The following is a 14,765-nucleotide window of genomic DNA, read 5'->3' on the forward strand; positions in this document are numbered from 1 at the left end:
GCATTTTGCTCTAAAAATATGCACAAGACTTCAAAGTAGAAAGTCGTTGAGCGGGGCGGTCAAAAAATGGTCACAGAAAATGTCGTGGGAGGGGTTGATTCTATAATAATAATAACAACGCAGTTCTTGTATAGCGCATATCACAGTATGTCATATCTCCCCCCCCCCCCTGGGTAAGGGTTAAAGTGAAAAGATTAGAAATGATAGAAAACTCCTAATTTTGTCGCATGAATTATTGATGTTGATCAAATAAGCTTTTAAACTATTCATTTTACAATAGGAGAAATACTGGTCACTTCAATTTTCTTATGAGTCAAAGAGCATTCATAGGTAACCTAATGAAGCTCAGGTTAGTACATGTGGGGTCAAACTCCATTGACATACATGTACATATAGATACTTGGATAAAAAGACCTAAGTTTATTTTTGTTAAGACATGACATTTTGGCAAAGTGATTAAAGTGGGTAGGATGTGAACGGGCACAGCTCAGCAACGAGGCTCAATATTTCAAAGTATACATGTATATCACATGGTGACAGCTGTAGGATTAATTTCGAACTCCTAACAAAAGCTGTGCAACAAATAGGTTTAAAAATCCCTTTGTCATGTAAAACTTTCAAAGAGAATCAAAGTGTTGGTATGCCAAGCTGGGTCTGAATATTAAATATGTTACAGACATGATGTGAAGTCTTGTTATATTATTTCTGAAGATCCAGACATGGCTTTACAGTCATGACTGGCTTTACAGTCATGACTCAATTTTATATATTTAAAAGAACTTCAATCTTGCTAACAGTCATGGTCTTGTACATATGAAAAGTATTTCCTTAATTACATACACACATTGAGATATGAAAGTATCAGATTATTCAAACTCCAATGTTCATCTCTATAATACACATTACCAGTAATTAAAATACAAAATGAGTGGACTATCACGAGGATAAAATTTCCAAAGCAATATTAAGTTAAGCATTGTCATACAGTAACTCCATTAAAGATACGTATTGCCATAATTTTCTTGGAAGACTAGTCATTTAGAACCTACAGAATGACCTGAATTGTGCATAGAGGTTGAATACATTCAATTTTGATTGCAGACAACTTTATTCAGTATTCACATTTTAAAAAATATAATTGCTTTGGCCATACAAGATAACAATGGTTTTCAAGGTGTCAAGATAAATGCACAATAACAGTACTTTTCATTCATCATTCAGATTTATGTATGAGACATCCTCTAATATGTACTCCAATACAAACAAAAGAATTACAAATATGACAATGGCAATTACCTTTTCAAGTCTCTATAAAAAAAATTATCAAATGCATTTATATACAATCCATAATCATTACCATTTTACAATGTTGATCTGGCAAATTATTTGGTTGTAGGCCTATTGATGGGCATTTAAATCTCAAATGCCCGTTACATGATAGTTTTTAACATTCAGTTATGATTAATTTGGTTGTCGCAGCAAAAATCTCTATTCTCAGTATTCTCAATACCAACCCTGATTTCTAAAATGAAACCACAAATTCATCAAACTCTTTGTAGACTGCTGCTGAGCAAACAAAGGTGCTTTTCACATAACAGACATACCTACTAATTATTTGGATAGTCAAATGGTTTAAAGCTGGAAGAATTATGTTTTGGGCACATTTAAAAAACTTAAAATGGGATTACAAGTTGTGATGTCATAAGAAAACCTTGTTCAAAATTGTTTACTTCTGATGAAATTGTGCAATACATACATGTATTTTCAAAATAATTGTACACTTGTGTTTATATCTTATCAAAAATAATTTCAATTTACTCTGTCAACTTATTCGTACAATTTCATTTTTGTGCACAAAGATATGTGTGAGTGTTTAATTGCAATTATTTTGTAGGTGTTAACAGGTGTATAAGTATTTTTTTCATAACCAACACTCAAAAATGTTCAATTCACATCAAACTATGATTGGCAAAGTTCATAAACCTGATCGATTGATACAGTAAAGCAAAACGTCTACATGTAAATGTCTCATGAATAAGGCATGTTTACCTAATCCATCATCACCCTAATTCTAGCTTTTTGAAATTGAAATAAAACATGCCTTTATCATCTCAGCAAATCCAGTCATATCATAACATACATAAATTTCAATCACTTTCTTTTTTTTCTTGCAAAACTTACTTCCTTAATTCAAACAAATTTATTACTCATGTCGTTAAACAGTTCCTTATCATAATTGAAGCCTCATCGAAAACATGGCCAACACATCAAGGAATGTAGACCAAAAAAAAAAAACGTGTAAAAAGATAGCATAAGGTATGAAAACAGAAATATTCTTTAAATCTTTAAATGCTTCTTAATGCAATTTTGTGTCAATTACAAAAATCACAGTATTTACATTTTTTTAATTGTGATATTTTGATATACTTATTCTGTGAAATACTTTAGTTTTTTATCATTTTAAAGGTGGATATTACCCTGCTATTTGATAACTGATAAGGTAGGTATGAATATGCCATGAAACTACAATACAAACCAATAATGAATGTGCATCAATAAAAACATGTCTAAGTTAGTGTCTAAATCAGTGAAATATTGCAATGCAATGGTCATCCTAGCTAACATTATGACTGATAACGAAATAAAACAGTTCAAAACTACTGAATGGAAGGGAAGCTGAGAGACGACGGGAAGAAGAGGAAAACACAGGAAGAGGAAAGAGAAAACAATCTTCTTTTATAACCTTTAATATCAAATGTAATGGAGCATAATTATGGTTATTGTTGTTCCGGATCTGTAGTACTTGCTTAATATTATGATGGTGGGCCCCAAGTCTGCACACCTAACAATTTGAGTTAAGATTTAACATGAATTTCTTCTTATTTCACAAAATATTTTGGTTAATATTGTTCCTTACATTATTAAAAGTGTACCAAATTTATCATTAAAAAATGAAGAAAATATAAGATTTTCTTGAAAAAACCTCGGGCAGTCACTTTCAGATTGAAAAAAAAATGGTACCCCATGTCTGCGCACTCATTCGCTTTGCACACGATTTGGGGATTTTGATGACAAAGGCTGCATTTTGAGGCCGTCACATGAAATGCCCTGAATTCGTTATTTTTCCACCATTTTGAGTCGGATTTTTTAATGAATACCTGCCTATGTATTGCATGTGCAAAGTTCGTGCCTGTTGCGTATCTTCTTTTACTAGAATCGCGCAGATACGCGGGTGTGCAGACTTGGGAGACCGCGCAGACATGGGGGAACTGACCATAAATAGTATGGGAAATCAAACCATCAAAGACATGTGCATTGAATACTGATTAAAGCACAAATGTTCACAATTTTTCACAACTGAACTTTACTAACAACTTGGTGATGTTTCAAATACTAATTCTGACTAAGTGTCATGCTCAAGAGCTAATGTGCACATGATATAATGCATAATCTCATTGATTGAATATGATGAATTATGAGGTGACATGTTATACACAAAACATAGCATGCGCAAATGGGAATTCAAATACAATATTTAGTCATACTTTTCAGATTCAAACATCTTTGTGAAATATCCCCCCAAATGAATTGCCCATTTAAGCCTTAATATATTCTGTACAAAATCACTTTATAAACAAATGAAGTATACAACTAAGTTTCAGTGGTAATAAGTCCCAAAACTATTTTATGGGAATGCTCTTAAATTCAAGATCTAGTGGATCATAACAATGATGGCTTGAAATGTGCTTCATGGTAACAGCAAAAACAAAAAAAAAGCAGAAAATAACGAAATTCTTTTTTTGTTATCTAATAATATCAATGATTGTGCATTTATCATGTTCAGTGTGTAGTCAACCTCAATATAGACGATACAGGTAATTTTTTTACTCTCAAAAGCATTCATAATGCATGAAAGGAATATAATTTATTACTATGGCATTACAAATTCTTTTTTTTTTCTACTGAATAGCTGAGTGGAGAATATTGAACATTTGGAAACCAACAAAGAAAAACATATTAAAGCCCAAAGGTATTAATAATTTCCCTTCAAATTCAACTACCATGATTGAGGATTTGTTCTCCATCAAATTAAATCAGTAGAAAAAAAAATATTCAGGAACAGACACTCTATAAGCCAATTTTCCCCAAAACATTCACTTATCTTCTTCACAAATCAGTGCTGCCCATTACGCATTAATATTCATAATTTTAGTACATGTATTCTATGAATTATGAAAGATGGTGTCATTGGCACACTCACAGTTATAAAACAAGTGGAACACCTTTGGCTGTCTCACCTGCATCACGCAATTCAACATAGCAGCAGTGCTGACTTTGAAAACTACTATAAAATAATTATTCACAAAAAACATTCATATGATAAAATACTACGTTAATTGACAATAAATGACATTTGACCTTGATCATGCGACCTACATGTAAGACTTGTCAATGATACTGGATTACCCCTATATCCACATTTTATACACTATTGAAAGTAATGACAGCAATCTTATAAGTCCCTCCATAATGGATAAAGTTCAATGACCTTTAATGACCTTTGACTTTGGTCATGTGACCTGAAACTCGCATGAGATGTTCAGTTGTACTTGATTAATATGTTTTTCATGAATTTTCATGAATCAGATCCATGAACTTTCACTTAAGTTATGATGGTAATCTAACAGATACCCCCAACATGGCCAAAGTTCATTAACCTTTGAACTGTGTCATGTGACCTGATATTTGCACAGGATGTTTAGTGATACTTGATTACTCTTATGTCCAAGTTTCATGATTCAGATCCATAAACTTTTAAAGTTATGATAGTAATTCAACAGATACCCCCAACTTGGCCAAAGTTCATTGACACTGAATGACCTTTGACCTTGGTCATGTGACCTGAAACTAAGGCAGGATGTTCAGTAATACTTGACTAACCTTATGTCCAAGTTTCATGAACTAGGTCTATATACTTTCTAAGTTATGATGTCATTTCAAAAGATTTGGTGTTGACGCAGTCGCCTCCGCTGTCAGAAAAGTGGCGCCTACAGTCTCAATCTGCTATGCAGGTGAGTCAAAAAAACTAGTTGGTAAACTCTCATTTTTGAAAACCCTAACCAGCAGATTCATGGGTGACGAAGAACAATATTTTACTACTCTCTTCTACCCATCACTCTGCGCTTGGTAGGTTTCCCTACTAAACGTATCTTGCATCTTACACAGGATCAACAAGTTGGTGATACTCGTTAAATAGTATTCAATTACCTTTCTTCTAACAAAATATCCAACCACAAGAGAATATCTCTGCACCACAGCAATACATCTGGAACTTTTATCCTTTTCAGGAAGGTCTAGGAATGCAGTAGGAAAATATATCAGCTGCTTAACACCAAATGGCAAAATCCACTGCTTCCTAGCTTACAGTCTATTCAACATAAAACTGAAGACATCCGACACAAATCTGTATCCAATTAAAGTGCAATCGTGCAAATAAGTTTGACATGACCCAATTAGCAATATCAGGATGATTTCATGCTTTAGGACAACAGTCATCAAGTGTGTACGTACACACACTTACTGCTGTGTAAAGTCAATGGACGATATGAATCCTCATAGGCATTACACATAGTAGCTTCCATTATACAATGCAAATATCAGCCTCCAAAATTTGGAAAATACTGCAGGGTTTTTTTTCAACACCAAAACACAGGTTGAATCAAGCACCACAATTCAGCATTTCAAAGATATCTTGGCTAATGGCATTCCTATCCATGGATTCCTATCATCGCACATTAGTTGGTGTGATTTCTTGAGACTGTGAGTCGTCACTAACACCAAACTGTGAATGTGAACCAGAGTCGTCTGTAGAAAGGCTCATTCTTGAAGACGCTACCGATAGACTACGTTCTTGGCCAACATCAACCCCCTCATCATCATCCTCTTCCTCCACTTCGGTATCGTCATCATCTTCTTCCTCCTCATCACCCTGTTCATCGTCAAAGTAACTGTGTGACAGGCTTTGCTCAGCTGTGATCCGATGGTCTGGATTGAAACATAGCATTCGCTAAAAAGAAACAAAGGTGAGAATGTTTAAAATGGAAAATACAAGATTGTTTTTCAATCAAGCAACAAGCAATTTTGAATTTGGGTGCATTTTAAAGTCAGTTCATAACAAAACAACACTTGTGGAATTCTTGAACTGAACATGAATGGCACTCTGTGAAGAATGTTGCAAATGGATGATCTCAGAACTCTATCAAATGAGTCTATTTGTCATCAGGCATATAATTCAATAGCGCCATCTTGTGTCAAATATGTAGTTATTTACAATGGGTGTTGTGGCGTGCGCCTGTAATCCAAGCTGTGGGGAAGTTACAAATTGATGCAGAGGTTCGAGGTTCAAGCCCTGGTCAGGTCTTTCGGATGGTGACGTTAAAGGTCAGTCCCAGACGTAAATAATCATATCTGATTGATACACGTCTGACAAAACTCAAATACATACACACACACAATGGCAACCAATGCTATTCATATTCCTCTTATCACACAGAGTATGGGTTAGGAAGATACTCAAATTTCATGAATGATAAGTTATAATTGAAAGATTGCCTTGATATTTTCAGTCTAAAATATGTTCAATGTTTTTTTTTAAATATGTAATTGCCTTGTTTACGGCAAATTGTGATTTGAAAAAAAATATGATAAACCCTTTGTATCACTTAAAATGTGTGGGAAAAGTATGTTCAAACCACATAGGACCAAGATTAATGTAAAGAGCACACTACCCCCTACTCCCAATTCAACATACATGCAGAGAGTTGAAAAATACAACATTCATCAATGATAGATTAGTCCAATTATAATGAATTCTAAGAAATTACATGAAAGCCCATCTCCAGAATCTCTTCCTGACATGTCTTATCACTCCTAAGAATATTGCTTTAAATTCCCTCTCTTACCTCCAATAGATCTAGGCCATGATTGCATATCTCCTGGACAAGGTCTAGGAAAGATCGCTGTCCAGTCTGACGAAAGGAGCTCCATGGAAGTGCAACATCTGGCCATTGATCCTCCGGTGGAAGCCCAATAACCCTAACAAAAACAGAAAAGAGTTAGTTTAATCAGTAGTGCCTTCAGTAGAACTCACATCATCTCTACTGGAAGAAATATGATTTCACTCAAAACAGCAAATAAATAATGTTTTCCACAGGAGTGTGTAATAGAATTATTCAGAAAAGTAATAAAATAATATCAAATTAAAAGCAGAATTTAAAACTTAAAATTCCGAATTCTTCAATTCAAAATGAAAATTCAAATTAGAAGGCCTGCTCTTGAAAAGATTTAGTATCACACACTTTCAGTTTAATCTGGATATATGTAATCAATTAGAAATCATTTTACACACATGAAAACTGTTTTTATTCTTTATCTAAAAAAAATCATTAGTTTTTCATGAATTTAGTTTAGCCTTTGGCCAAATTTGGAACAAAGATGAAACATCTTATTCAGTAAATCATGATAGATTAATTTGTAAAAGACAAAAATAGTTTCAATCTGAGCAAAAAATGACGGGGGGGGGGGGATTTCATCTATTTTATCATACCTCTCATTGCTGATGTCACATATCTGTTTTTAAGTGAAGGCCTTTGCATAATGGTCGATTGCAAAGGCCATTTAAGTGGTTTTAAAACTTTATTAAAAGAGAAAATGTCTTGAAAATCTAGAGCTACTTCAGATAATTTTACAACAAACAGATTGAGTAAATAAGTAATTCCTTTACAATAATACACTAGAAATAAAATAGGCTCTATTTTGACGTACTCATTTTTAATCAACTTCACTGAAAAAGAAACAGATCTTTTTGGGAAAATCTACTACTACTAAGAAGAATAGTGTGTGTTTTACAATATGTTATGTACATGACATTGTACTGTAGGTCCAAACTATCAAAACCTTCATTCTTCAATAAAAAAATAAGAGTTTAATTTTTTTTTGGAAAATCTACTACTACGAAGAAGAATAGTGTGTGTTTTACAATATGTTATGTATATGAAATTTTACTGTAGTTCCAAACTATCAAAAGCTTCATTCTTCAATAAAAAAAATAACAGTTTAAATTTAAAACTTGAACATCAATGCCCAGTTGACACTGTAGTGAATTACATTGGTGAATTGAGGGAACAAATTGAAACTGATGAAGAAATGACGGAGAAGAAGCATTTTTTGTGATTTATAAATAAATTTCATGTAAGTTAGCATAAATAATTTTCTAGTCAATATTGCTAAATTCTGTATAGCACCTTGGTGAACCTCATGTAGCTCTCAGATGGAACAAAAAAAAATCCAAATTGGTCAACAAATACATAAGTATCAGAGTTTTGGAAAATATGTATAAATTAGCATATTAAATGAGTTTCAAATCTCCACCTAAAGGTATCATATAGAGCAAACAAAACTGAAATTGATCAACAAATGAAGAAGAAAAAGCATTTTTGTGATTTTTAAATAAATTTTGCATGAAGCATAAATAATTTTCAGGTCAGAATTTCAAAATTCTATTTGGAGGTTTGATGACCCTCAAGTAGCTCTAATAGATGGATGAAAAAAAAATTGAAATTGGTCAACTAAGTATTTTTAAAGAATTTTGAAAAATGCGCATAAATTAGCATATTTCCAAATTCTGTGTAGAAATTATGAATCCCCAACCTAGTGCTATCATATAAAGCAAACATAATTGAAATCAGACTTGAAATGACTAGGGAGAAGCATTTTCAAATTGTGGACGGACCATGAACGCAACGCCATGGCATAAGTTCATCTGGCCCTTCAGGCCGGATGAGTTAAAAACATTAAATAACATTTCCCCCAAGTTAATCAAACTATTGCACATATGTGAGACAAAATAAGCTGTCAATCAACTTGATGGGGGGGGGAGTAAATCAAATTTCACTTACTCAAATATTTTATGAAGTTGATCCTTGTCAGACTGTCCCCTGAACAGAGGCCTGCGGAGAAATAATATGAATAATTATTACATTTTAACTAGAAGGTTCTTCTCCAGTGGCCTGCTGTATCATACAAGACTGACTATACTTTTCCACAATAGTAAGTATCAGAGGGCTAAACAGCTACCTGTAGTCAAAACTGAAGTTCCCATGGAAAGTACCACAATGGCAAAGTGAGCATAATGTCTTTGTATAATAGGCCCAAAGGGTGTAGCACAGAAAATTTAAATGTGACTTCACTTTGCAATTAAATTTCCAGTTCTGTTCAACATCTAGTGCACAGAAGAATAATGCAAGACGATCAGTGATGCTTGATTACTCTTATGTCTAAGTTTCATGAACGATACTTTCAAAGTTATGACTCTTCAAAAAACTTAACCTTGGTGAAGATTTCCATGTTGATTCTCAAAACATGGTCGAATTTTAATGACCCAAAATGACTATTTACCTTGGTCATGTGATTTAAAGCTCATTTAATCTGATCATTGATACTTGGTTACCCTTAGGTCATATACTTTCTAAGTTTGATGACATTTAAAAAACTTGACCTTGGTTAAGATTTCAATGTTGATACCATCACTGCCATCAGAAAAGCGGTGCCTATAATCTCTCTCTGATGTACATGCAAGACAAAAACCAACTTGAATTTATGGTGGACCTCCCTTTTAAAAAAGTGAAACACTTCTATGTCCAGTACTTCTTTTTACAACCATCTACATGCATATAATGCAAGTAATTGAGATTAGCTGAAAGGTTTAATGCCTTGAACGTCACAATTTAATGTGCAGTTTATGATTACTTTTTTATCATGAATCCATACAATAGGAAAAAATGGATTGTTTTAATGACTAATGAAAAATTATCAAAATGTGACATTAATTATCAACGAGTCTTCCTGATCGATTGAGAGTATACCATTTCTCGATTTTGTGCTGGCAGGGCAAAGAACTTTTTTGCTTTGACTAAAAGTGACATAAAAGTGGATAAATGCCTGCATGTTGTATGGTAAGTACATTTCAGGTTCTTCTATCAAACATTATTTCAGATATTATTGGAAGGGCAAAAACCTTTAACTTTTGCTTGTAACCAAAAAATATTATCATATTTGGTAACTGCATGAAAGGTTTCTTCCATCCGATATTAAATGTTTAAATATTATGACAAACTGATGGTATTCTGATCATTGAAATGGAAGTCCAACCTTTGAAGTAGGTTCTTTATTATTAAAAAAAATGAGAAAAATGAATGAATAAGGGATTTGGAAGGAAAATTCAAATTTGAAAACAACCATAAAGAAATGGCACAATTTTGAAGTTTTCAAATTTTTGGTTTGTGAAGGTAAAAGCAGGAATCTACCAAGTAAATGTATAAATCTACAACATAAATTCCAAATTTGTAGTTCATGACTGAAATAAATTCTCATAGTAGCATGTATGAAATAAAATATATGATAAATGCACAGGGTAAATCATGGCAATATAATATCCAACACATTCTAGAAGTAGGCCTATACCAACCTTCTCCTATGAAGCTCAGCAAATATGCATCCAACACTCCACATGTCAACTGGTGTTGCATAGCTAGCCTGTAGAAGAACTTCAGGTGCCCGATACCACATTGTGACCACCTGCAGTAAGCAATTGGTAAAATGAGATTTATGACCTGCATAATCTTACATTACACTTCTTCACAAGATTCAGCTCTGTGTAGAACTAAATGCAATCACCATTTCCATACTGTACAGCATGATCATAACACTTTATTTTAAAGCCAAATAAGAACAAACCAGTTAAAGAATTTTTAATGGTCTCACTTTCATTAACAATTTCTACATGTCACTTTCATACAAAAAATTGTTACTACTGAATTCTATATAAATCTTTGCTTTATAAGCCACATTGTTATTTATGACTATAACAATAATTACAATTATTATCTTGGATCAGGGGTGGTATTCTGAAAATTGATTTAACTTTTCTTGTAACTCAGCAAGATAACAGCTCGCTAAAATTCTCTTAAATCGGTATTCTGAAAATTGTCTTATATCTGTAAAGACATCCCCCATTTTCTGGAAAAAGTTCTATTATTATTTTGATAAACATATTCCATACATAAAATCATTTGATAAGAAAAAAGGGAAGCGGCCTTGGATTACTGCTGGTATACTCCAATCTATAAAAAAGAGAAATTGTATAAAAGAAGTATCAAGAAACCATCCCCTGATAGTATTGACAAATACAGAAAATACCGCAACAAACTTACATCGATTATACGTTGCTCTCGAAAATTGTTTTACTCTAAGAAATTTGAAAAGGCTAAAGGCAATATGTCTTCAACTTGGAAGGTTGTAAAAGATATTTTATGCAAACAGGAGAAAAGTAAAATCCCAGAGAAAATTGTGATTGAGGATAAAGAATTGACTTCTGCAGAAGATATTACTAATGCATTTAATGTGTATTTTGCCAGTGTTGGCGAAAATCAAGCCAAAACAATAATTGGGAACGGGTGCAATTATAGAAATTTTCTTCATGAGCCATCTACAGTATCTATTTTCCTCAGACCGACTTGCAGTGTTGAAATTTTCAATATAGTCAGTTCGCTTAAAGCTAGTCACTCTTGTGGACATGATGAAATTAGCACAGTTTTATTGAAACAAATTATTAATTCCATAGTGACACCAATTGTTTACATTTGTAACATCTCACTCTTAACAGGAGTGTTTCCTTCTTCTTTCAAACTAGCCAAGGTGATCCCAGTTTACAAAAGAATGATGTAAATATTGTTTCAAACTATAGACCTATCTCCATATTGCCCACATTTTCTAAAGTTCTGGAGAGGATTGTGTATAATAGGCTATATGACTTCTTGGATACACACAAGTCTCTAAATCCTGAACAATATGGATTTCGGCAGTCACATTCTACTGATGTTGCCTTGTTAAAATTTTATGATCATGTTTCCAGTGCTCTTGCTGGTGAACATGTGATTGGTGTTTTCATGGATCTTAGTAAGGCTTTTGACACACTAGACCACACAATCCTTCTCTCAAAATTGGAACACTATGGAGTCAGGGGTGTAGCTTTAAAATGGTTTACAAGTTATCTAGCTATGAGAAAACAATTTACCTACTGTAACTCATTTAAGTCAGATATCTTGTCTCTGAGATGTGGCATTCCGCAAGGATCCATCTTAGGCCCTTTGTTATTCCTTGTATATATCAATGATATTTGTGATGTTTCTAATCTTTTTAAGTATACTTTATTTGCGGATGATACAAGTGTGTTCTTATCTCATCGTGAAATCAAAAGTCTTGAACGTACAATTAACTCTGAACTGCCAAAGTTGGATTCTTGGTTTAGAAGTAATATACTCTCTCTCAATGTTCTGAAAACGAATTTCATTCATTTTAGTGGTAGGAAATCTAATGATAAGCATTCGATAAATATTTACTTAAACGGCACCCCAATTGAAAGAAAAGCATGTACGAAGTTCCTTGGTGTATATATCAATGAAAAACTTAATTGGAAAGACCAAGTGAATCACATCAGTGCACCAATCTCTCGAAATATCGGTGTGTTGTACAAAGTTAGATATTACGTTGCCACCAATGTATTATTGATGATATACAATACTCTTGTTTTACCTTACATTTCATACTGCAATATTCTGTGGGCAACAGCTAAGGGTTTGACAAATAATATTCTTCTTCTGCAAAAGAAAGCTATTCGAATATGTACTCGATCTGGTTTTAGAGACCACACAAATCCTCTGTTTTACAACTATAGTGTTTGAAAGTTGACGACATACATTTTCTTCAAACTGCCATATTCATGTTTCGATATAACGCAGGACTCCTGCCGGTCTCTTTCACTTCTATATTTCAAACGAATAGTGCAGTTCACTCACACTACACAAGACAGGCATCTAATATGCACTTAAACACCGCATTAGCCCATAAGTCGATAAGGCATAATGGTCCAGATATTTGGAATTCTTTACCGCAAAGTATTCGCAATTTACGTAAAACATATTCCTTTAAGAAGGCAGTTAAGAGCATGCTCATCTCGAAACTATGATGAAAATGTAGGCATATAATGTTTTCTTCAAAGATAGTACATGTCGTTGTATTTGCTCGACAAATTATGCATATATTCTTATATAAATTGGGGTACCCTCCTTTCTATTCTTGTTTCATCTTCTCTGTATACTTCTATGTAAATATTGTATATACATGTACCTGTATACATACATACCCTTTCATCAGTTTTTTTTTTTTCTGGTTAGTGTAAAATAATGGTTTTGTAATGACTCAAGCTTCAAGCTTATGTTGCAAGACCTTTGTGTGCTCTGTTAATGAGAGATTATGTAATATTTTCTTTACGTAATATTGTCTTTATGTAATAATCACTAATGTATCACTCTATTTTCATATATGAGATTGTGGATGATGTGAACACACATGAAACAATAAATAAATAAATAAATAAATAAATAAATTTTATCTCTGACACGCCTAGTATTTTATCATCATCCAATCAGTAAAAATTCTTCTAGAAAATAATAAGGCGGATTGTTAACATGTGGCGTAATATCCTTTGTGCCACCAACGCTTATGCTTGTACACTAATGTGCTAAAATACATGTGGCTTTTCTCATATTTTCTCTGAAAGATTCATCATCTCGAATGCCAATTTTCAACTGCTGAAAAGTCTACCAATCCATCATTATGACGTCTTTGGAATGTCTCCTTTTGTAAACATGATGTTCTTGCAGCATGCAGCAAGAAATTATTATTGTTGATCGAGAAATATCGCATTCAACATTAATTTAAATAGACCCCAATCTCTTGTAAATTTTCTTGTATTTTGCAAATAAGTTAACAGAACGCAAAGATAAGATAATTTTCAGAATATCTTTTATCTCGATATGTTATCTCGCGCACAGAGATATATGCGCCATTTTTTACTTTATGCATCATTGTAACTGTGACGTCATAAGCCCTTAGTGAAAGTTACAAGAAAAGATACACGAATTTTCAGAATACTGATTTTATTGTAACTCTTTAAGATACAAGAATAATTCTCTTCAGACAATTTTCAGAATGCGGCCCCAAGACTCTTACTTTCAATGGCCTTTATGAGCTGTTGTTCCAGCAGGCAATGCATACCCTCATACCCTTCTAAATTCTTAACATGCTGAGCGCCGGGCCATTGTTTATGATTACCATCTCCCATTAATGAATTCTACCACCTGAATTTGGCGTTAGTTTGATAATAATAAAATTTAGAAAATATACCTGCATATTTGCCTTACACTTGCTTAAAATCAGAAGTCTGTATTGTGCTCATCAATAATACAGCATAGCTAATAACCCTAAAGGACTGGGCTATTTGAGATGCATTGAGAACTTGGGGGGGCATGATGCCCCTTCTGACCTTTGACCATGGTAATGTGACCTGAAACTCGCACAGGATGTTCAGTGATACTTGAATACTCTTATGTATAAGTTTTATGCGCCTGATCCATAAAATTTCAAAGTTATGATGGTAATTCAACAAATACCCCTAACTTGGCCAAAGTTCATGAATCAGATCCATAACTTTTCAAAGTTATGATGGTAATTCAACAAATACCCCTAACTCAGCCAAAGTTCATTGACACTAAATGTCCTTTGACGTTGATCAGAGAATCCCTGGTAAGACAGAGATTTCTCCTTGCTCCTTGACACTTGTACAAAATAAAATGTACTCATCAAGC

General features: G+C 33.4%; 1 protein-coding gene across 2 annotated transcripts in view; it reads right to left on the reverse strand.

The window, feature by feature from the left end:
• Positions 1-5,360: 5,360 nt before the first annotated feature.
• LOC121409919 (cyclin-dependent kinase 4-like) overlaps positions 5,361-14,765 on the reverse strand; it is a 35,631-nt gene continuing 26,226 nt past the window's right edge. For both annotated transcript variants that reach the window (XM_041601703.1, XM_041601702.1), the window contains exons 5-8: positions 10,526-10,635; positions 8,958-9,008; positions 6,963-7,095; positions 5,361-6,067 (exon numbers count right to left, since the gene is read on the reverse strand). In XM_041601703.1, the coding sequence (XP_041457637.1) occupies positions 5,786-6,067; positions 6,963-7,095; positions 8,958-9,008; positions 10,526-10,635 (576 nt within the window). In that variant the 3' untranslated portion in view covers positions 5,361-5,785. The remainder of the gene's footprint in view (positions 6,068-6,962; positions 7,096-8,957; positions 9,009-10,525; positions 10,636-14,765) is intronic.

Source organism: Lytechinus variegatus, chromosome 3 (genome assembly GCF_018143015.1).
Source record: "Lytechinus variegatus isolate NC3 chromosome 3, Lvar_3.0, whole genome shotgun sequence".
In the NCBI taxonomy this organism is placed as follows: Eukaryota; Metazoa; Echinodermata; class Echinoidea; order Temnopleuroida; family Toxopneustidae; genus Lytechinus; species Lytechinus variegatus.